Genomic DNA, 21,923 nt, shown 5'->3' with positions numbered 1-21,923 from the left:
TTTCACGTGTGATGTTAATGAATGTAAGCATGGTGTTTGGTAGAAAGAAGGTCTGTTAACACTGCCACTGTAACCAGCACCAGTATAATGGGTTTCTGCCCTAACTGCACTCTTGCATTATCTTAGGCAGCTCATGATTTCATCAATGTGATCACTTGTTAAGTGGTGGTGGGGGTGAGGAAGCTAGGTAGTGAGGAGTTCTGCTGAACCTAGTAATGAGATAGGCAGCTTTAAATTTTGATGTCTTGAATTTTGGATGATGTTTTTGTTGTACCATAGCCTGTACCAATACTTTACAGAGCTTGAGAGGAAATTCTTCATGGCATGCTAGCTTATTTTGGGAGGGGGGCAGCACTGTTGTGTGGATTCATTGTGTGTCTTCCTGCATTTGACATTTGTAATGTAAAGGTTTTTTTAATGCTTCTTTTTCAGGGAATGGGACTTGTAATTGCCCAGGCTTTATCAGAATATAACAGGTAAAACCTTACTTTTCAATGCATGGTAGTTGCTATACGTTTCCATGAACTTTTTCTGGTGTAAAGTACTTCTTTGTCCCCTCACAGCCCTGCTGCACCTGGAGAGACAGGGAATAGTCTTATGCTTTGAGGTACTTCAGCTTAGTGCTTGCTGTCATTGCAAGCATAAATGCACCTGTACCAGCTGTGCTGGTGTGCTTCAGGAGAGATCTTGCTGTAGGGGAAGATAACTGTTGTGTATTTTTACTACCATGGATTTTACCTCTGCATGAACCTTTTATTAAATCTTAGTCTCAAGTGAAAAGATAAATGATTTGTTGAGTGCCACTCTGTCAGAAAATTCATTTAACTGGAGCATGGTCTAAATCAAAGAAATGTATCTAAGCCTATCCACATGCCAGAACTGAGATGATTATGCTTTTGCCACTGGTGGAAAGCATTAAATGCTTCTAAAGAAAGAGCCAGAAAGCCAGCAGCAGGAGTAGCATATTCTCAGCTTCTGCTTCATAAGCAACAGCACAAAAATGTGTGAGTTTTCCTAAGAAGAAAAGACTTCAGAAAAATTTGGATACTTCCATCAATTTCACCTGAGCAACTCAAGACTTTGTGCAGCAGAATTCTCAAAATATATCTATCTGTGTAAAAAGTTTTAATTCTTCTGAAGATCTGCTATGCTGATGACTTGCAAGATCAGGAAGAAGGGCAACAAAGCTGGTGAGGGGCCTGGAGCACAAATCCTATGAGGAGAGGTTGAGGGAGCTGGGCCTGTTTAGCCTGGAGAAGAGGAGGCTCAGGGGTGATCTTATTACTGTCTACAACTACCTGAAGGGGCATTGTAGCCAGGTGGGGGGTGGCCTCTTCTCCCAGGTAACCAGCAATAGAACAAGGGGACACAGTCTCAAGTTGTGCCAGGGTAGGTATAGGCTGGATATTAGGAAGAAGTTCTTCACAGAGAGAGTGATTTCCCATTGGAATGGGCTGCCCAGGGAGGTGGTGGAGGCACCGTCCCTAGGGGTCTTCAAGAAAAGCCTGGATGAGGCACTTAGTGCCATGGTCTAGTAGACTGGATAGGGCTGGGTGATAGGTTGGACTGGATGATCTTGGAGGTCTCTTCCAACCTGGTTGATTCTATGATTCTAAATGTATTTAACAGAGTAAATTGTTAGAGTAAAGCAGAAAAAGTTTCACCCATCCCAGCTTCTTTGACAAAAACTGTCCCAGACTGTGGCCTGATTTTTTTGTCTCTTTCTTTCCCTCTTCAAAATAAAAATAGAATTTTCTTTGCATGTTGCATTGTGTGTGATCGGATTCCTGTATGAAAGACACAACAAGCGGCCATCTCAGCTTTGCCAGTCTATGTGAGTGCTAAGTGGAGTAACTTAGTTTGAATCTACAGTACTCGATATGTTTGTTGACCTGTCTTACTTGAGTTCCAGTCACTTCACTTACTCCAGGATCAGGCAGGATCACATTATAAACCATAATGGCTCTTCTGCTGGCCATAGGGTGTCTAGTATAAGGAATCAGAATCAGTCAGGGTTGGAAGGGTCCACAAGGATCATCTAGTTCCAACCCCCCTACCATGGGCAGGGACACCCTACCCTAGATCAGCCTGGCCAGAGCCTCATCCAGCCTGGCCTTGAACACCTCCAGGCATGGGGCCTCAACTGCCTCCCTGGGCAACCCATTCCAGGCTCTCACCACTCTCATGCTCAACAACTTCCTCCTCACATCCAGTCTGAATCTACCCATCTCCAGCTTCACTCCATTCCCCCTAGTCCAAGGAAAACAAAACATTAAAAGGCCAGATTGAAAGTGAAATATCTCCTCTGTCTGTTGAGGGAGGCAGAGTCCCTTGAACAAATGAAACACTGCTCAGTAAAGCTTTCATAGGACATCTTCATTGAAATGTTTAAAGACAGCTTTCAGTAGACTTTTTTTCCCCAATTAGTTTTTGTCAAATCATGGAATGGTTTGGGTTGGAAGGGGCTTTAAAAACCACATCATTTCAATCTGTTTCAGTATATAATGGGTGATGGCTGAAACAGAACTGTCTTGTGGTTACTGACTGCATGTGCTCCATGTAGTTCATTACTCTTTTGCCAGTGCAGGACAAAATTTCCCAAGTCACTTGGTCCCTTCTCTTTGGTGCTAGCTCAGGCTGCCTTATCCTCTGTAACAGCACAGGCAATTGACAGATATTTTAATGCTCTTTGCATCTTATTTTATGTGTTCTTGAAAAGATTTTTGCATGTTGAAGTTTTGTCTTGTATCACTGTCAGGTAAGACTGGTCTTATGGCATTTAGTTAAAACAATCTTAGTTCCATTTCTAACCCTGAACTTCCTTATTCCTTTTTTGTTCAGGCAATACAAAGATAAGGAAGAGGAGCACCAGAGTGGTTTCTTCTCAGCTCTCACTAATATGGTAAGTAAGGAAGCAGTGTTCTTCTGTTCTTAAAATAGATGCCTTCTTGGAAATTCAGTGGGAGGGTGTTTCCAGAAACTGAGAGTTTGGGGTGTGGTTTCTGGAGAAGCAGATGCATTGATCCAATCGGAAGCAAATATGACTGAAATGGCTGCATTCTGAGAAGCATGTTGTCTGGCTGGGAAAGCTCCAAAGAGTATCTGTGTTCTGGTGTTAATTGAAGTTGTTTGCTTCTATCTTATTCATTCTAGTTCACTTTATTTCAAAAATCACAGTCACTTGTTGGACACTTTTAAACAGCTGCTCATTTGCAAAACCAAGTTGCTGCTCTACTGATATATCCCCAAAACAGAGAAACTGACTATTTTTGGGGCAATGTAGTCTGCCATTAGCTTCAGAAATCTGTTTCTTTACTGTCTTGCTTCTCAAGCCTGGCTGCACTGTAGTTATGAAGTGAGCTTGGATTCTGTAATGGACAGTGTCTGCATCTTCAGTGGGTTAGCCTTCCAAAACAATTGTGAATGTCTTCCTTGTGAAGAGTATCCACTCTTCTCTTTGTTCAGTTTGGCTTTGCTGAGCTTTAATGGTGGTATGAGAACTAACTGATGGGAAAAATCTCCTGTAAGTAAGGACAGATCAGTGTTGACAGCCATCTGTCAAGAGTGACATGCATTAAACTGCTGCCGCTTTGGGCCATGCAAGTAGGAAATGATCTTTGTTGTCCTCTTACAGAATCACAGATTTAATCCAGGTTGGGATTCAAGATACAGTCCTTTTTTAATTTGCTAATTTTACAGGTGAAGCATAGGTCAGTGATGGTAGTGCAAAATAAAATGTGTTTGTAGATGGCCATCCTGTTTCCCATTTGTGTTTTACTAATACTAGAAAGGAGTTTTCATGTGTGCCTTGGATGAGAACACCTCTCCCTCCGAGGTCCCTTCTGATTTAGTTAAATCCCTGCCTTCTGTGCTGTCGGCTCTCATTAATTCCTCTTGTGCAATGCTCTTCATTTCCATAGGTGGGCAGCATGTTCATAGCAGATGCCGATGAGAAGATCTCTGTCCAGTAAGTGCATAGATGTTAGTTACACAGTGTATGGCAACTCACCACACTAAGCAACGTGACTGGCTCCATCTTGAAGCAAGGCAAACTGAGGACACAAGTTCTATTGTAACTTAAACGGTACCACACCCCCGTGAGCAAAGGATTCCCTCTTAAAGTGAGAGAGTGCACCAAGAGGAGCCACTTGTTTGTAGTGAAGTGTGCAAAATAACCCAAACCTTTCAGTTTTTGTGAGACATGACAGTAGGTAAGATGGAAGTGATGATTTGTGCACTCTTGTCCCTAACAAAATGTTTTCTGAGTCAAGGGAGCAAGTGATAAATCTGAGGGTTTGAGGTGTCTGTAGGAGCCTCTATATTTAAATGAGAAGACTTTCAGGGCAACAAGGGAGACCTTCAGCAGGAAGGGGACAAAAACTGGAGATGAGCTCTAAAAACAGTTATTTTAATGGATTGTTAAGCACTACTGATAATCAGAAGAACATGGTGTTAGCCTTTTGCTAACTGCTTTTGTCTGTGTCCTTTCCACAGAACGAATGAAGCAATCCTTCTGGCCCTTTATGAAGCTGTTCACTTAAACCGGAATTTCATCACAGTTTTGGCACAAGTGAGTTTTCAGTGCCTTGTTTGCCTGTTCCTTTGAGATCAGAGTCAGAAATGGAATCAGTGAAAAGATAACTTTGGGTTTTGTTTTCTTTTTTTTTTTCACCCCTGTGTACTTGTGATAGATGTAGATGAGCATGAAAGGTCAGAAGCAGGCCAGGGCTTGAGTTTATGATAATTTTAGGAAGTGCTTCCTGCCTTGACAGGAAATGAGTAAAGTTTTGAGAGCACAGCTCATGTTGAAATGAAATATTTTTCCCACTGAATGGGAAGGTTTGCTTGGAGTGCCTTCTGTGGCCTATTGATGCTGCCTTTAGAAGGAGGATGGATGGTAGGGATAAAATTGCTGCAGCTATCAGAGCAATTTATGCTCTCATTAAGTTACGGTCGAGGGTAAGAGGCTGATCTGGCTCCAACATTGATTGAGTTGTTCTGACTAAGTGTGCTCAGACTGCATAGAATCATAGAATACCTTGGGTTGGAAATGACATTTAAAGGTCATCTGGTTTAACCCCCCCGCAGTAAGTAGGGATATCCCCAGCCTAGATCAGGTTGTTCAGAACACTATCAAGCCTTGAACATCTCTGGAGATTGGACTTTTGCCACCTGTTCCAATGTTCCACCACCCTCACAGTAAAGAGCTTCTCAACGTCCATTCTAAATCTACCATTCTGTGGTCTAGACCCATTACCCCTTGTCTTACTGCTACACACCCTTGTGAACAGTGCCTCCCCCGCTTTCAGCTTTCTTGTAGGCCCCCTTCAGATACTGGAAGGCCACTATTTGGTCTCCCAGAGCCTTCTCTTCTCCAGGCTGAACAGCCCCAACTCTCTCATGTGTCTTCATAAGGGAAGTGCCTCAGCCCTCTGATCAGTTTCATGGCCGTCGTCCGGGCCCTCTCCATCAGGTCCATGTCCTCCTTTTGTTGAGGGTCCTAGAACTGGATGTATTACTCCAGTGAGGTCTCATCAGAGGAGAGTAAAGTGGCAGAATCACCTCTCTTGGCCTACTGTCTACACTGCTTTTGGTGCAGCCCAGGATGTGATTTGCCTTCTGGGCCTCAAGTGCACAGTGCTGGCTCATATCTAGGTTTTTGTCCACCAATGTCTTCCAGTCCTGGTCTGCAAGTCTGCTCTCTATCACAACATCTGCCAGCCTGCATTGATAATGAAGATTCTCCTTACGCAGGTGCAGGACCTTGCACTTCACCTTGTTGAACCTCATGGCGTTCACCAGAGGGACCTTGTCTAGGTCCTTCTGGATTCCATTCCATTCGTCTGACTGCACCATTCAGCTTTGTATCATCTGCAAACCTGCTGTGGATGCTCTCAATCCTGCTGCCTGTATCATTACTGAAGGTAGTAAACAGCACTGGTCCCAGTTCAGATCCCTGAGGGACACCACTTGTCACTTATCTCCATCTGGACATCAAACCATTGCCCACTACTCTCTGGATGCAACCATCCAGCCACTTGCTTATCCGCTGAGCACTCCTCCCCATCAAATTCATATCTCCCCAACTTACAGAGAAGGATGTTGTGCAGGACCATGTCCAAGGCCTTGCAGAAGTCCAGATAGATGACATCCATTGCTCTTCTCTCATCCACTGATGTAGTCACTTCATTGTAGAAAGACCCCCTAGATTGGTCAGGCAGGACTTGCCCTCATTGAAGCCTTGCTGGCTGTCTTGAATTGGCCTGCATGTGGGTGGTCCTGCATGTTGTTGTCTGTCTGGGTATCCGTTGCTTAGGAAGTAATTGACACGGGAGGACTGTTTCAAAAACTATTTTGTGTTCAAACCTCCTTGGAGAGCTCAACCCCCTTTGCCTGGGAGGCTGTTACCGTAGCATAGCACTCCTCCTTTTGTTGTTTATGATGTAGAAACAGCTGTTGCCGCCTTCTGAGAAGCACTGGACTGCTCTGTACCTCTCATCATGTGCTTTTCTAAGCACTGTATGAATTTCCAAATTGCTGGAAGACATGACAAGTCTGTCTGCCTGATCTGGTGATTGTGCTGTGGCTGGCTTGAAGGATTGGCTGGTCTGTTTAGAAGAACCTCGAGGTTTGGTCTTATAATTTTGGTTTACAAACTCTGATGGTAATCTGTGAGAAAAATGGTGTAGACAAAAGTTAAGGGCTTTCCCTAGTTATTTCAGGCCCTTGGAATGCATGATACATCACAGGCTAGACATGGCAGAGGAGACCTTTGGGGACTTTTGACAATATTGGTGATGGAAGAGATCTGGTAGGCAGATCCCCATCCTCTGAAGAAAGCTGTGTTCCACAGGTGGTTAATTTGCTGAGGTTCCCTATGTCTCTTTTCCAGGTTATTAGTTTCTACCACTTGTGAGATTTCTGTTCTTTAGTTCTGTGTAATACCAGCTCAGACCTTCCTGTGGTCAAGATACCCCTGAGGGAAGAGAGGCCTTTGGCAGGGAAAAAAGCAGGATAGGGGAAAAGTGGCTGGAATAAGAGTTCTTAGTTAAAAATAAAATGACAAATGTTACTTGCAAAAGTGATCATTGAATTGGCCACTGATGAATGAGTGTGATTGGAGTGGATGTGGGTTGTCTGTTAGCCTTCATTTAAGAGCAGGCAAGATAGAGTGTGCTGTTCTTTGGAAAAAAACAAACAAACAAACCCAAACAAAACCAGAAATAACTCCCTGAAAACTAACTCAGACAAGGTTATCACTACATGACCAAGTTGATGTCCATTGCTAGGAACTGCATGACTGAGTGCCGGCCACTGTGCAGGAACATAGAGCAGATGCAGCTGTGTTGATAACTGAAGTGCTTTGGTTTTGGTATACTTAGCATCTTGTTGGTCCTCAGTTTCTGCTGCTAGGTGGCACTGTCACCTCTCAGCTGATGTTTGCTGTTTGGGGAAAAGAAAGGTAAACACTACCACATATCTTTGGAAGCAAACCCGGTTTATGTAAGATTTTCAATGGCAAATTGCAGAATCACAGAAGATTAGGGGTCTGGAAGGGACCTTGAGAGCTCATCCAGTCCAACCCCCGTGCCAGAACAGGATCACCTATACCAGATCACACAGAAAGACATCCAGGTGCAGCCTGTTCCAGTGTTCTGTCACCCTTGCAGTGGAAAAACTTTCTCTTGTTTCCATGGAACTTCCTATGCCTCAGCTTGCACCCATTGCCCTTGTTGGGCATCACCAAGCAGAGCCTGACTCTCTCCTCTTGGCATTCACCCTTTACATATTCATAAACATGATTGAGGTCACCTCTCAGTTTTCTCTTCTCCAAACTGAAGAGCCCCAGCTCCCTCAGTCTCTCCATGTAAAGAAGATGTTTGACTCCCTTAATCATTTTCATGGCTTTGCACTGGACTCTCTCAAGCAGTGTCCCAGAAGTGGACACAATATTCCAGATGTGGTCTCACCAGGGCAGAGTAGAGGGTGAGGAGAATCTCTCTTTACCTACTAAACACAGTCCTTCTAACACACTCCTTGGCCACCAGAGCCCATTGCTGGTCATGGTCAACCTTCCATCCACCAGGACCCCCAGGTCCTAAAATTGTGTTTAAAAGATTAGATCAGTACCTCTAATGGTCTAAAATTGTCTTTGAAGATGTGCAGTCTGTATAGCTTGTATGTATATTATGAACAACAATATTCTATGTCAGTGCTTCCCATAAAATACAGGCAATTATTGTTGCTCATAAAATGAGATATTAAGATACAGCACAGAGGATATACACTCGTGAAAACCCCATGGAACTGACACCAAATCAGCAGTTCTGTTTCCCTTTCTTTCATGTTGAAATCATGATGATATTTTAAGGTGGATTTATGTTAAACTTGCCCTATAAAATGGACTCTTTGCTTGGCAGCTGGACTTAAAAACGGTGTGGCAGACTGCCTGCAGTCTCACCGCTGTGGATAGATCCGGAAGCTTACAAAGAGTAAAGCCAAAGCAGTAATTAGGCAGGCAACTATTAACAAAGATGAAATAGGGAGAGTAACTGACTGATGGAAGCTGAAAGGATCGATAATGATGGTGTTATTTATGTTATGCACTCTTTTCCTCCAGTGTCTGGCCTTTATGGTGAGGCAGGAAAGTAATAAATTGCCATCATCTTTGAGTATAAATAGGTGGAGGATATGAGCGAGGAGAATTTGCTTTTAGAAAGAGAAATAAAAGGGTCTTGAAAGGAAACCTCAAATGCACGTCCCTAGGTTGTTTTGCAGGGGATTGGAAGCTATAAGAAGTGTAAGCTTCTCTGTCCCTTTTCCCATTCTACATGTCCTGGGGAAGGACATGTTACCTGTCTGCTGGTGACAGCCATCAGTGTGGGATCTGTTTCTGCTTGACGTAGATGTCCTAAGTCAGGAAACATAGCCTTGCTTTTTGGAGAAGAGCCTGAAGTTTCTGGAGACTTTATGAGTTGTGTCTGTTATGTGATAGTGTGGAACAGTACCAGTAGTGATTTCTGTTAGTGCCTAGTGAATCTATTGACCTGTGTATGTCTGGGCATTTGTGTCTCCTCTTAGAGCCACCCTGAAATGGGGCTGATGACAACACCAACAAGCCCGATTCCAGCCACACCAGTCACTCCACTTGGAACCACCCCACCTTCTTCAGATGGTAAGAAATGTGATGTTCTCCTGGGAAAAAAACAAGTGCAAACTGTGAAATAACTAGCAAAGCTTTTTCTGCAAGTGGCAGCTAATGAGGTCTGTGTGGAGCAGATGTAACCTGGTGGTCTTTTCCTCAAGCAACTTGCCTTAATAAACATGAGCAAGGTTCTTTGACTCAAATGATTTCTGTTTTGCCTTGTATATTGCTCAAAGAAATTATGCTGATATTCTGTCCAAGTGTCTGCATGAAGATACAACAGCCCATTAGGTATTCTGTGTAGGCTTCAATATATCAATAATTCTAGCATCAGGTTCTTTGCTTGGGATTATTTGTCACTGCAACAGATTTAGGGAGAATTGAAGTGTATTTCTGCTTGCCATTAATGTACTTGTCCCCAGCTGTGAATTAACTGAGATCTGAATTCAATCTCCTTCTTACCTTTGGTAGGCTTTGTGAATGAGTGCTTGCCCTGAGATCTTTCTTCTAAATGAATTGTTACCTGGCCACATAAATACTCTTTGAAATAACTTAAGATAAAAACATTTTCACTTAAGGCATGCATAGATACATCTTAGTTTAAACAAAGAAATCAAATGGCTGTTGTCATGTATTTTAATGGAATCCTCTAGATATGAAGAAAGAAGGGTCAGTTTGAATAGAGCACAGTTTGGAAATGTAACAGAGTCACAGAATGTTAAGGGCTGGAAGGGTCCTTGAAAGATCATCCAATCCAACTCGCCTGCCAGAGCAGGATCACCTAGACCAGACCACACAGGAACACAACCAGGCAGATCTTGAATATCACTCTATATATAGTTCTGGGGAAAAACAGCCTGGGTTACTCAGTTTTAGCAGCTATCCAGGTCATTTGATATCTGAGTTTAAGGATGATCTTCCTTATGGATAAATTCTGTCTGGTTACCATGGATATCAAAAGCTTCAGTTAAAAAGCCCCTGATGTTTCAAGTCTCCTTGTGCTTATAACGTAAAATGTAGAGGGACAGGCATTTTGTGGGCTTCTGTTCAACGTGTTCATTGCAAATGCATCCACCCACACACCATATTATACAACTGACAGAACTGATGCTTACCTACATCTGCAGCTTGCTTGTACTCTTTCTTTTTTTTTTTTTAATTTACAAATAACAAAAGGGGGGAAAAAAGGGAAACAAAAAAAGGGAAACTAAAAACTCCCTCCTGCAGTGATCTTGTGAAGCTTGAGGTTTCTTGCCCCTCTTAAGGTTGCTAAGTTTAAGGAGAGCAGCTGATCTTACTGTGCAACAGTTGCATTGGGAAACTCTTTATTTCTGTTTGCTGTCCCATTACTGATCCCTAATCTTAGTGATAATTTAGGTTTTTTTTTTGAGGACCACAGCTAGGTTTGGTTTTGCTTTAGTATTGCTGTTTTTTAAAAAGGTATATTGGAATTTTGTCTGCATTTCATAAGGTCTTGCATCTCAGCTGTAAAATTTGCCTATGTCTGAAAGTTAGCAAGAAGCTTTTTTTGACTTTGGAATGAAAAGATTGCTTTGTTCTTCTTCTTGCATTAAAAAAAAAAAGTGTAGTTGAGTTATTTTTCAAGTTACAGCAACATGGTAGGAATCCATTTATGGGTTTCAGGTGTGTTTTTTGTTTTGGTTTATTTTTTGATGCTGCCTGTGATTATAAACAGATTCATACTCTGCTTTGAAATTCTCTGGCTGTTAGCCTGTGTTGTGAATTAAGACTTTTAAAGTTTCAAAATGTGTGTTAAAAAACCCCAGGTCTGTAGCATGAACCAGGATAAGCAGTGATGTGTTCTTCAGAGTAATTTCTTCTTCATTTTTTTTTAAATTTTAAAAATGAGACTTTTGCTGGAAAGTGTTGATCCATAATATGTAAATCAAGTGTGCCTGTCACTAGAGTTATCTAAATGTCACTTTGCTTACTGTTAAATATTCATTCACTGCGTTCATTGTAACAGCTCCAGAAGGACCCACTGGGGATATAAATACATTTTCCAGACTTTTAGCTAAAATCTTTGAGCTATTCATAATATTGGGGGTGAAAAAGCTTCTAGTCTTATTGCACAGACTTTGCCAAGACTGGGCATGTTAGCAACGTGTCAGGAGTCCCAGAGCTTCAAGATTGAGTGGATTAAAAGAGTTCGTGCTTGGACTGTGCAGCCTTTAGAAGATAAAGGCCCTGTTTTAATTTCTTTGATGGAATTGAACAGTGAGTTTACACTATTTGGCCTCTTGTTTCCAAGGGGTGCAATCTTGTATTTAAGATGATTGTGTAATCCTGAGCTCCATGAGCACCTCTGATGTGCTCTGGAGCCTCTTCGTGCTCAGCTTAAAGAATCCAAAATTTTCTCCTTCATCCTTCTGTGCCTGTGCTTGCCCTGGTTCCAGGTGTAATTAAGCCTTACTTGCCCCACTATGAAGAGTATTGTTTGTTAAAGCAGGCTCTTTTCTGAAGCAAAATCCAGTCATGTACAGGATCACATCACTTCCTCTCAGAACCCCAATCCTAGCCATCCAAAAATCAGATGTAATTCCACACTTCTTGCAAGGTCATAAGTACCTTTTTTCTTTCCTCAAGAGTGAGAAAAACCTTGCATTCCTGAGAATAAATGGAGAAGAGGTAATGTAGCTCTTACCATGTGTGTTCTAGTGGTCTGCAGATCTTTCTAGTGCAAAGGGATCTCCATTTAGGCTATCTCTATAGCTTTGGCATCACAGAATGTCAGGGGCTGGAAGAGACCTCAAAAGATCATTCAGTCCAACTCTCCTGCCACAGCAGGATCACCTATACTAGATCACACAGGAACATATCCAGACATGTCTTGAGTATCTCCAGAGAGGGAGACTCCACAGCCTCCCTGGGCAGCCTGTTCCAGTGTTCTGTCACCCTCACTTCCTCTTGTTTCTGTGGGACTTCTATGCCTCAGCTTCCACCCATTGCCCTTCTTGGGCATCACCGAGCAGAGCCTGGCTCCATCCTACCGGCACTTACCCTTCACATGTTTGTAAACATGAATGAGGTTGCCTCTCAGTCTCATTTTCTTCAAGCTAAAGAGCCCCTTCTCCCTCAGTCTCTCCTCGTAAGGAAGATGTTCCATTCCCTTAATCGTCTCTGTGGCTCTGTCCCAGACTCTCTCAAGCAGAGGAGAGAGAGAGCGCCTTCTGGCAATTGTAATCCAAGCCACCTGTGACCTTCTGCATATGGAAACCTCTGAGTTTGAGTGCATAGGCATGTTGAGACAGGCACATAGAGCTGGAAAAGAATCTAGTGCTTTGTGCTTGCAGGCACATTGTTATACAATACCTTGCATTTATCAAAACCTATCATAATTTAACAAATTTGTTTCCCAGTAATTCCTGTTGGGAGGCAGTTTCAGCATCTTGCTCCTTGGTTAAAAATCTTCAGCCTTCTAAACTGTATTTCCTCTCAGTTTTTGCCCATTTTACCCATGATGTTAACCTTACACAGATAGTTCCTTCTTATGTGTTGGGTTACTCACCTGTGTATTATGCATCTCAGAAGAAGGACACTTTGTTCTTTTGATCAGCTTGCCAGCTTTCCTCTTAAAATTTTGTTCAAGGAGAAGTTCATTCTCTTTGAACTTGGGATCAGCATAGTTATGCACAGTGTTTGAGATGAAGTCTCACCAGCAACTCGTGCAGGGCATTCCTGTGTTCTGTCTCTGCTGGGAGTGTGTTTCTTTGTGTGTTGTAGGACTGCACTCATCAGTGCTTTGTGCTGGTAACTCATCGTCTCGTGGTCACAGCATGTTAGGGGTTGGAAGGACCTCTGGAGATTGAGTCCAACCCCACTGCCAGTGCAGGACCATAGAATCTAGTGCAGGTCATACAGGAACACATCCAAACAGGTCTTGAAAGTCTCTAGAGAAGGAGACTTCACAACCTCTCTGGGCAGCCTGTTCCAGTGCTCTGTGACCCTTACAGTAAAGAAGTTCTTCCTCCTGTTGAGGTGGAACTTCCTGTGCTGTAGTTTACATCCATTGCCCCTTGCCCTATCGCAGGGCACGGGTGAGAAGAGGCTGTTCCTTCCTTCTTGACACCCAGCCCTCAGATATTTATAAACATTTGTTAAATCCCCTCTCAGTCTTCTCTTCTCCAGACCAAAAATCCCCAGGTCCCTCAGCCTCTCCTCATAAGGCATGTGATAGTCTGCCATGCTATCACAGTAGTTTGTTTGCTGCTGCTGAATTCTCAGCTTGCCATGGAAATAAATCCCTGAATTCCTGACCTTATGACTTGCCTTGTTGAATTTCCATCTTGTATTTCTTTTCTGGTCCTTGTTTTCATCCTGTTCTTTGTGTGCAGTCTGATATTCCTCTGTGTTTACATAGCCCAGCTTTCTGCCATGAGCAGACCATTAGCAAGCAACTGTTTTGTGTTCCCAGGTCACTTGCAAAAAAGAAAGCTGTTCCCTAAACTGACACCTAAGGGATTCAAATGGCAGCTTCTTCCCACACTAATGTTTTTCCAATTGTTATCTCCTTTGCTAGATCTTTGATGTACTTAAAATGTCTGTGTTGGTTCCCACCTGTCTGCTTCACTCAATTTTTTTGTATACAGAACTGTATTAAATGCTTTGCTGAAGTCCTCCTAGAGTAGCTCCATCACTTTAGTGATTTCTTTGCTTTTTAAAATTTTATTTCTTTTTTCCTGATCTAATTTATCTTAAATGATACCAGACTTACCTGACAGGATCTGCAGGTAAATACATGCTGCATTTTTCCTACTTCTCTTCCTCCTTTCCCCCACTTCGATATTTCACAGAAAGCCTTTCTGAATAAGGAGGCTGAGAGTGGCCCTTGAAGGCACCTTGGCCTCAGTTATCAGTAAAAAAGTGGCTTGCTCACCTGATAGAGGTTTGGCAGCTCAAACTCAGTGCTTCAGATGGTGCATGGGAAGAGAGGAGGAGGCATGTTGTGCAGTTAGCTGAGTAACTGAGGAAGCTTCTTGTGAATTCTTAAGGCAGATGGATGTCCAGTGCTAGGTGTTAAAATACAGCTGGTGGTAGCATCTTAAAGAAATACCAGTTCTGCTGCAGGTATGGAAAGAATATCTCTGCTTCTTGCTGTGTTGTGATTTTTCTAGCACAAGCTATGATTGCTTCTGCTTTTGATTTTTTTCTAAAGCTGCTCTTTTCTGCCTCTCTTCTACCATTGTGGTCATACAATAATTGTTACATTACTGTCTTGTGTGTTGCTTCTGCAAGAGAAGCTGTTTTTAGGAGGAGAGAATGGAATTGATGTGGACCTTTTGGAACTGAAATTCCAGTAATGCTGAAACTCAGATGGGTTTTTGTTGGGCATGTTTCCTCAAAGCTGAGAATGGTGTGAATGTTAGCTGTGTTGCTTGTAAGAATTAGTTGGATATTGGTGAGAATATCTTGAGCTCCCTAGTCTGGGAATGTTGATGAGTGCTAAAACAGCAGGCTGATCTCCTTCAGGGTGGGAGCGGGGAGAGGCAGGACAGAAGGGTAGCACTTTGCTGGGTATCATAACCTATACTTATAGCAGGAGAAATGGTCTCTGCCAGTTTTACTGGTCTTTGAAACAAAACCTTGGCTGTGTGGTCATGGAGGAGGAGGTCAGGTGACCTTGCAAACAAGATGATCCTATCACAGATCTGTGGGTCTGTGACTTGTTTCTCTATATTTATCTCTTGTATTTGTAGAGACTAAACGTGTCTTATCTGCTTTGTTCCAGTTATAAGCTCTGCAGAGCTACCTTTGGATGCTGATGTGCAAACGAGCAACCTACTGATAACCTTCTTGAAGTACAGCTCGATTGTGATGCAGGACACAAAAGGTAAACACATTCTATTGATGCAGCCTGAATGCAGCAAGCAGTGCTTCCTAAAGTCAGGAGGGCACAAGAACACAGAAGTTAACTGAAGTCCCTTAGTGGAAGATTCAGCCTATTGAGAAATGAAATGATTTCTTATTGCAAGATAAGTTATGAGACTAGGAGAGACCTGATGCTAGCAGGAGAGAAGTCAAATATGGAAAGAATATAGTAGTAATAATAACAGTACCTAATGATTAAGCCTCTCCCTCTGCAGGAGGCATGAGCATATCTGATTCGATGCTGTCAGAGAGGGGAAGTCATCTACCAGGGAACTGTGTTTTTAAGAACATTTAGGAACTGACACAGGAGGCAAAGCTGAGCATTAGGATGAAATATTTCCTTTGTCCTTTGGTACTTGCTGTTTAAAACATAAATTTAAAACATAAACAGCTCATAAATTACAAAGAGAACAGCTGTAACTTACACTGTGCTGGCAGTAATTTGCTTGAGAAGATGCATTTCCATATTGTGTTTTTTGTTTCTTCTGGTAGTTTTGTAGGGGCTCATTTCAGCTTGCTGAAGTTGAAGCATTGCTTCATCATCTGCTCAGGGTACCCAGGGGTGCTATTTTGCCCAGTGGTTGTACAGGCCAGGACCACAGTGTGAACATAACAAGTGATCTTTGTACTGTATTTCAGCTTATTACTGACTTCTGCTGTAAAGTTAGATGTAACAACTGAACAAAAATAGGTAGGTAGCTGCAGAGCTGTGATACTGATCACTGAACTTCGTTAAGTGCTTGTCAGTGAATAAGAGAGCAGGCAGAGAGTTTCGTTGTACCTAATAGCTTGCAGTGAAATTGTACCTGACTGTTTTGGGGATTGTTTTTTTTTCCCCAGTGTGCAAGCTAGTTGAGGAAGAAGTGAGTAATTGAAATTAGGACCAAAGTGACTCCGTGAAAATACATAGTGCACCCCTCAAAATCAAGACAGAATTAGGTTTACCTGTATCTTTTCTTGGAGATGTAACTAACAGGTTGGATGAAGACACTCTGATAGTGGAGCATCATTTTTAAGCTATCAATTCCTTACCCTTTTTGTGAGAAAGCTTCACTTGCTGCCTTAATTCTCTGCTATGATTTAAATTAGTTGGTGGTTATGTTCTCCAAGATAGATACTGAGGACGCATTATTTCTTTCTTCGTGTCAGCCCTTACGCATTTGAAGTTGTTCTTTCATGTTTCATCTTGCTTTTGTTTTCAAGTTAAACCAGATCAATCTTTGCTCAGTCATTTCTTAGAGGTAGCATGAGGAGGACCTAACAGCTCTCTCATCATTCTGATTTGCTGTTCTTAGAGCCTTCTCTTGCCAATTCAAGTCTCCGATGGAACAATTTTGTTTTTCAATTTAGCTTCAGGACTTATTAGTCACTGTAATATGGAAAGTCTGCACAGGGCCTCAGGAACTGCCAAACTGAATTAGTTTCAGATGGAGTGAAATTTGTTGTAGGGGATTCCTTACTGAAGCCAGCAAGAGATGAGTTCCTTCTGGTATGAGACAGGAGTTGATGTTTCGTTCTTTACTTTGATCATACCTTGTATAACATTTGAAGTTTGTGTGGCTGGTAGACTTAATCTTCTTGCTGTCATGGTAGTGTGTGGCATGAGCTCCACTGACTGATCCTTTAAAAAAGATTTGCCTTCCAAACCACTGCTTATTATTTCTAGTAGGTATATTCCTGTCCTTAAGTTTTGATGATAGATGAGGCCCTGCTTACCTTTTTCTCTTCCTGTTTAAGACCAAGCATGGAACTGCCTAGGGATGTGGTTGAGTCACCATGCATCGAGATATTTAAAAGACTTGTGGAATGTGGGGCTTAGGGACAGGCTGTGCAGCCATCCAGTGAGATCTGGACAGGCTGCAGACACAGCAGAGGTACGGAGAAAGACCTTGCAGTCCTAATGGGCTGCATCAGGAAAAGTGTGTCCAGCAGGTCTAGGGAGGTTCTTCTCTTCTCTGCTCTGCCCTAGTAACACCACACCTGGAGTGCTGTGTCTGGTTTTGGGCTCTCCAGTTCAAGAGAGACAGGGACCTGCCAATTCAGTGGGAAATGAGCCCCATGTTCAGTGCTGGCTCTTCCTGTCAAACTCCAGTATTGTGATTGCTTTCACTGCCCCTCTACCATCACATCATCTCCCAGACACTGGTGGTCACAGCTTGTGTTGCAAGCACCACTTGGGTCCAGTATCAAAATAACACAGATGCCACTGATGTGCTGTGCATCTGCTTTTAACCTCTGACTGAAGTGCTCAGAGCAAACCTTGGCAGCACCCACCTTAAGTGGGGTAGAGTCTTCTCTGAAGCCATTCAAAATCGATCTGGGTGCATTCCTGTGTGACCTGCTCTATGTCATCCTGCTCTGGCAGGGAGGTTGGACTAGATGACCTTTCAAGGTCCCTTCCAACCCTTAACATTCTGTGATTCTGTGACCTGCTGGAAACAGTCCAGTGGAGAGCCATGAGGATGACAGGGGGACTTGAGCATCTGCCCTAGGAAGAGAGACTGAGATACTTGGGGCTGTTTAGTCTGGAGAAGAGAAGACTGAGAGGAGATCTTATCAATGTCTATAAATATCTGAGGGGTGGTTGTCAAGTGGATGAGGCCAATCTCTCTTTGGTGAGCCACAGCAACAAGACAAGAAGCAATGGCTACAAACTGGAACATAGAAGATTTTCCCTCAACATGAGGAGAAACTTCTTTACAGTGATGGTGACAGAGCACTGGAACAAACTGCTCAGAGAGGTTGTGGAGTTGATTAGATAGGAATGAGTGATAGGTTAGACTGGATGATCTTGGAGGTCTCTTCCAACCAACCTGGTTGGTCTCTTTATTTGAAGACTTTCAAAACCCTCCTGGATATGTTCCTGTGCGAAGTACCCTAAGGGATCCTGTCTTGGCAGGACAGTTGGACTTGATCTCTGGAGGTCCCTTCCAACCTCTAAAGTTCTGTGGTTCTGTTTAGTGATGGACTTGGCAGTGCTGAGTTAATGGGTGGATTCAATGATCTTAAAGGATGTTTGTCAACTTAACTGATTCTGTGATTTTGTGTGACACCAGTACAGCAAGAGGAAAAGGACAAATAACTCTAATTTCCTCCTTGAGACAGGTGGGACCTTAGAGAGTTTGTTCCACATTCAGAACTAGACAGCTGTTGTGGTTCTGTCCCAGAGAGGATAATTTAATAGACTGCATCTCCTAGATCCTCTCTTGTGTCAGCCAGAGGCAGCTGCCGTGGGGGAAGCAAAATCTGTGTGTCTTTTTTACCCCATCTGTAGAATATGGCTCACACTGATGCCCCTCCCTCTAGGAGGTGGCCTGCTTTATTCCTTTGATAAATAGTGCTGGGAAAGTATGAAGTGTCTGTGCAAGGAACTACCTGCATAGCTGCTTCACAACAGCTGAAAGTGGCAGGATGCTCACAACACACTGGCAGCAGGTAGAGAGCTCTTAGTGTGAAACAGGAGCCTTTACAGCACAGTCTCCTGAGAGAGAAGTGTTAGCTGCACCTATGGAAACATACAGGGAGGCCTTACAATAGGAAAATAATGAGGCTCCAGTGACTCACAGTTCTTTGAGAGTATTTTTCCTGCTTTGCTGAAATAGAAAACTTTTCACTTAAACATCTTAGCTGAGATAAGGAGACATAGGGGAGACTTTTAACTCTCCCATTCCAAAATTTCTCTTACTTAGTGCAGCAAGATGAAATCAGCACCCTTGAGGGTACATCTTACTAGGAAATACCTGTTCCTAAGCAGGATAGAAAAGAAAACAAGAGAGGCATTAAACTAGACAGAATAGCTAGCTGAGCCCATTCAGTCTGGTGTTATATGTTATCATATACACACTGACTAGCAAAGTGTTTTTGAAAGTGACCTGCAGAGATACAAGAAGTTTGGCTGATGCTGTCTTTTGATTTATATGAAAGTTTCTGGCTTTTCCCTCTCCTCCAAATGGACTCTGAGGCAGATCACAGAATGTTAGAGGTTGGAAGGTGCTTCCAGAGATCAAGTCCAATCCCCCTGCCAAAAGCAGGATCATCCTCTAGGGTAGTTCACACAGAAATGCATCCGGGGGCGTTTGAAAGTCTCCAGAAAAGGAGACTCCACAGCCTCTCTGGGCAGCCTGTTCCAGTGCTCTGTCACCCTTGCTGTAAAGAAGTTTCTCCTCATGTTGAGGTGAAGCCTTCTATGTTCCAGTTTGTAGCCATTGCTCCTTGTCTTATTGCTGTGGCTCACTGAAAAGAAATTGGCCCCATCCACTTTACAACCACCCCTCAGATATTTGTAGACATTGATGAGATCTCCTCTCAAGTCTTCTCTTCTCCAGACTACACAGCCTCAGGTATCTCAGTCTCTCTTCCTAGGGCAGATGCTCAAGTCCCCCAGTCATCCTCGTGTCTCTCCACTGGACTGTTTCCAGCAAGTTTCTGTCTCTCTTGAGCTGGGGAGCCCAAAACCGGACATAATATTGCAGGTGTGGTCTTACCAGGGCAGATGAGAGGGGAAGAAGATCCTTCCTTGACCTGCTGGACACTTTTCTTTATGCAGCCTGGGATGCCATTGGCCTTCTTGGCCACAAGGGCACGTTGCTGTCCCGTGGAGAGCTTGCTGTTGTTCATCAGGACTCCAAGATCTTTTTCACAGTATCACAGTAGGGCAGCTCCTAACCTGTGCTGGTGTCTGTTGTTATTCCTCCTCAGGTGCAGGACCCTGCACTTGTCCCAGATGTCTGGGATGGCATGTTTGATTGTTGTATGCTTTAGAGGAGCAATTGGAGATCTCAGGAGTGCAGTTTTAAGCTTCCTCCTAAGCTGGTTGTAAGCATGTTGTTGTGGTTGCTTTCTGTTGTTTTCTTGGATTGGGAGGTATGTGGTGTAAGTAGTTTGGTTTTTAGAACAAAAACTTCTAAATGGACCTGACTGTACAGTGACTTAACCTGGTCTTGGCTGGCCCTGCATTGAGGAAGGGTTCCGCCAGATGTTTCTTCCATCTGAAGTTACTCTGTGCCTGTAGGTACCTTGGTTAGCCAAGGTTAAAATTGAGAGAGAAGAGTTTTAAATAATGCAAATAAAAGTTACATTTTTCTGCCTTAGTGCCTCTTTATTTGTGTGTCTTTTAACCCTCTGGTTGTCATTCAGGGAAAAAAAGCTGCTTGAAGCTGTAGTGCAAATAACAAGTTGTAGAACATAGAATCATAGAATCATAGAATCAACCAGGTTGGAAGAGACCTCCAAGATCATCCAGTCCAACCTGTCACCCAGCCCTAACCAATCAACTAGACCATGGCACTAAGTGCCTCATCCAGTCTTTTCTTGAAGACCCCCAGGGACGGTGCCTCCACCACCTCCCTGGGCAGCCCATTCCAATGGGAAATCACTCTCTCTGGGAAGAACTTCTTCCTAACATCCAGCCTATACCTACCCTGGCACAACTTGAGACTGTGTCCCCTTTTTCTATTGCTGGTTGCCTGGGAGAAGAGGCTACCCCCCACCTGGCTACAATGCCCCTTCAGGTAGTTGTAGACAGTAATAAGATCACCCCTGAGCCTCCTCTTCTCCAGGCTAAACAGGCCCAGCTCCCTCAACCTCTCCTCATAGGATTTGTGCTCCAGGCCCCTCACCAGCTTTGTTGCCCTTCTCTGGACATGTTCCAGCACCTCAACATCTCTCTTGAATTGAGGGGCCCAGAACTGGACACAGTACTCAAGGTGTGGCCTGACCAGTGCTGAGTACAGGGGAAGAATAACCTCCCTTGTCCTACTGGCCACACTGTTCCTGATGCAGGCCAGGATGCCATTGGCTCTCTTGGCCACCTGGGCACACTGCTGGCTCATCTTCAGCTTACTATCTATCAGTACCCCCAGGTCCCTTTCCTCCTGGCTGCTCTCCAGCCACTCAGTCCCCAGCCTAGGGGGTGGAACTCCTTTGGCTTAAAATGCTAAGTCTCTGCACATTTGCTTCTTTCATGGTTGTGCATGGGCTAAGATATGTCATGTCTCTATTGGGGTTAAAACTCAGGACTTGGAACACAGTGTCAGGAATCATTCTGTTACACTGTGCTGGGCCTCTTCCAGAGCAAAGGTGACCTTTTTCTTTCCATCTTGTCCAAGAGAGGGAAAAACGTGTCTCTACTGTGACAGAAAGGGACTAACCCCTGTATTTACAAATCTCATGAGTTAGAACTAAATGAGATGGAAGCTTCACTGGTAGCTGGAGGTTCAAATCAGAAACTTTGCTGTTGGCACAGACGTGGCAATTTGGTGGAATTTGGTGGTGTGTTGGTCTGGAGGAGAAGAACTAAGAATGTCTCTGTCTGGAGGAGAGATTTGTTCTTTTGTATTCCTGTGTCATGGAATTAAGGCACAAGTGAGTCCAAATATCAAAAGTGAGACTGTTTATTAAAGAGTAAAGTGAATGGAAAAGAGAGAAGGGGAGAGAGAGAGGAAAAAATGGAGAAAGAAAGGAGAAGAGCAGGTAAGGAACTGTATTACCGTACCCCCCACCCCCCAAGACATTCTCTTTGGCTAGAGGAGGTCTGATGAAGAGTGCTACTGCTTGGCTTGGGGGAGGTGTCTGCAGGTTCATCCTTGTCGACTTGTGCTGTCCTCTGTTGGGAGGAGGGGGAGAGCATCAGTGCTGATTCTCCCTTCTCTGAGCATCCTCCAGCATGCAGTGTTTCTCAGTGGAGTTCTATCTTCTCCAGGAGTTCTTCCTTTCTTCTTACAGCAGGCAAAACTCAGGGCATGGCATGGTGGTTGGTGGTGGTGGTGGTGGTAGAGAGAGGGTTCCTGGCCTGTTTTCAGCCTAGATGTCTATAGTTATGTTTTCTCCCACTCACTCACTTTCTCACACCCTCTCCCACTAAAGCTGGTATAGGCTCAGTGTTATTTAT

At 43.6% G+C, this 21,923-nt stretch overlaps 1 protein-coding gene across 11 annotated transcripts in view; it reads left to right on the top strand.

The window, feature by feature from the left end:
- ARMH3 (armadillo like helical domain containing 3) overlaps nt 1–21,923 on the top strand; it is a 156,373-nt gene that overhangs the window by 20,462 nt on the left and 113,988 nt on the right. For all 11 annotated transcript variants that reach the window (XM_064144550.1, XM_064144549.1, XM_064144547.1 and 8 more), the window contains 6 exons: nt 433–476; nt 2,842–2,902; nt 3,921–3,967; nt 4,495–4,570; nt 9,082–9,175; nt 14,895–14,996. In XM_064144550.1, coding sequence (XP_064000620.1) covers nt 433–476; nt 2,842–2,902; nt 3,921–3,967; nt 4,495–4,570; nt 9,082–9,175; nt 14,895–14,996 — 424 coding nt within the window. The remainder of the gene's footprint in view (nt 1–432; nt 477–2,841; nt 2,903–3,920; nt 3,968–4,494; nt 4,571–9,081; nt 9,176–14,894; nt 14,997–21,923) is intronic.

This window comes from Pogoniulus pusillus, chromosome 6 (assembly GCF_015220805.1).
Source record: "Pogoniulus pusillus isolate bPogPus1 chromosome 6, bPogPus1.pri, whole genome shotgun sequence".
In the NCBI taxonomy this organism is placed as follows: domain Eukaryota; kingdom Metazoa; phylum Chordata; class Aves; order Piciformes; family Lybiidae; genus Pogoniulus; species Pogoniulus pusillus.
The sequence above is the reverse complement of the archived record's forward strand: the minus strand, read 5'-3'. Positions and strand labels throughout refer to the sequence as shown.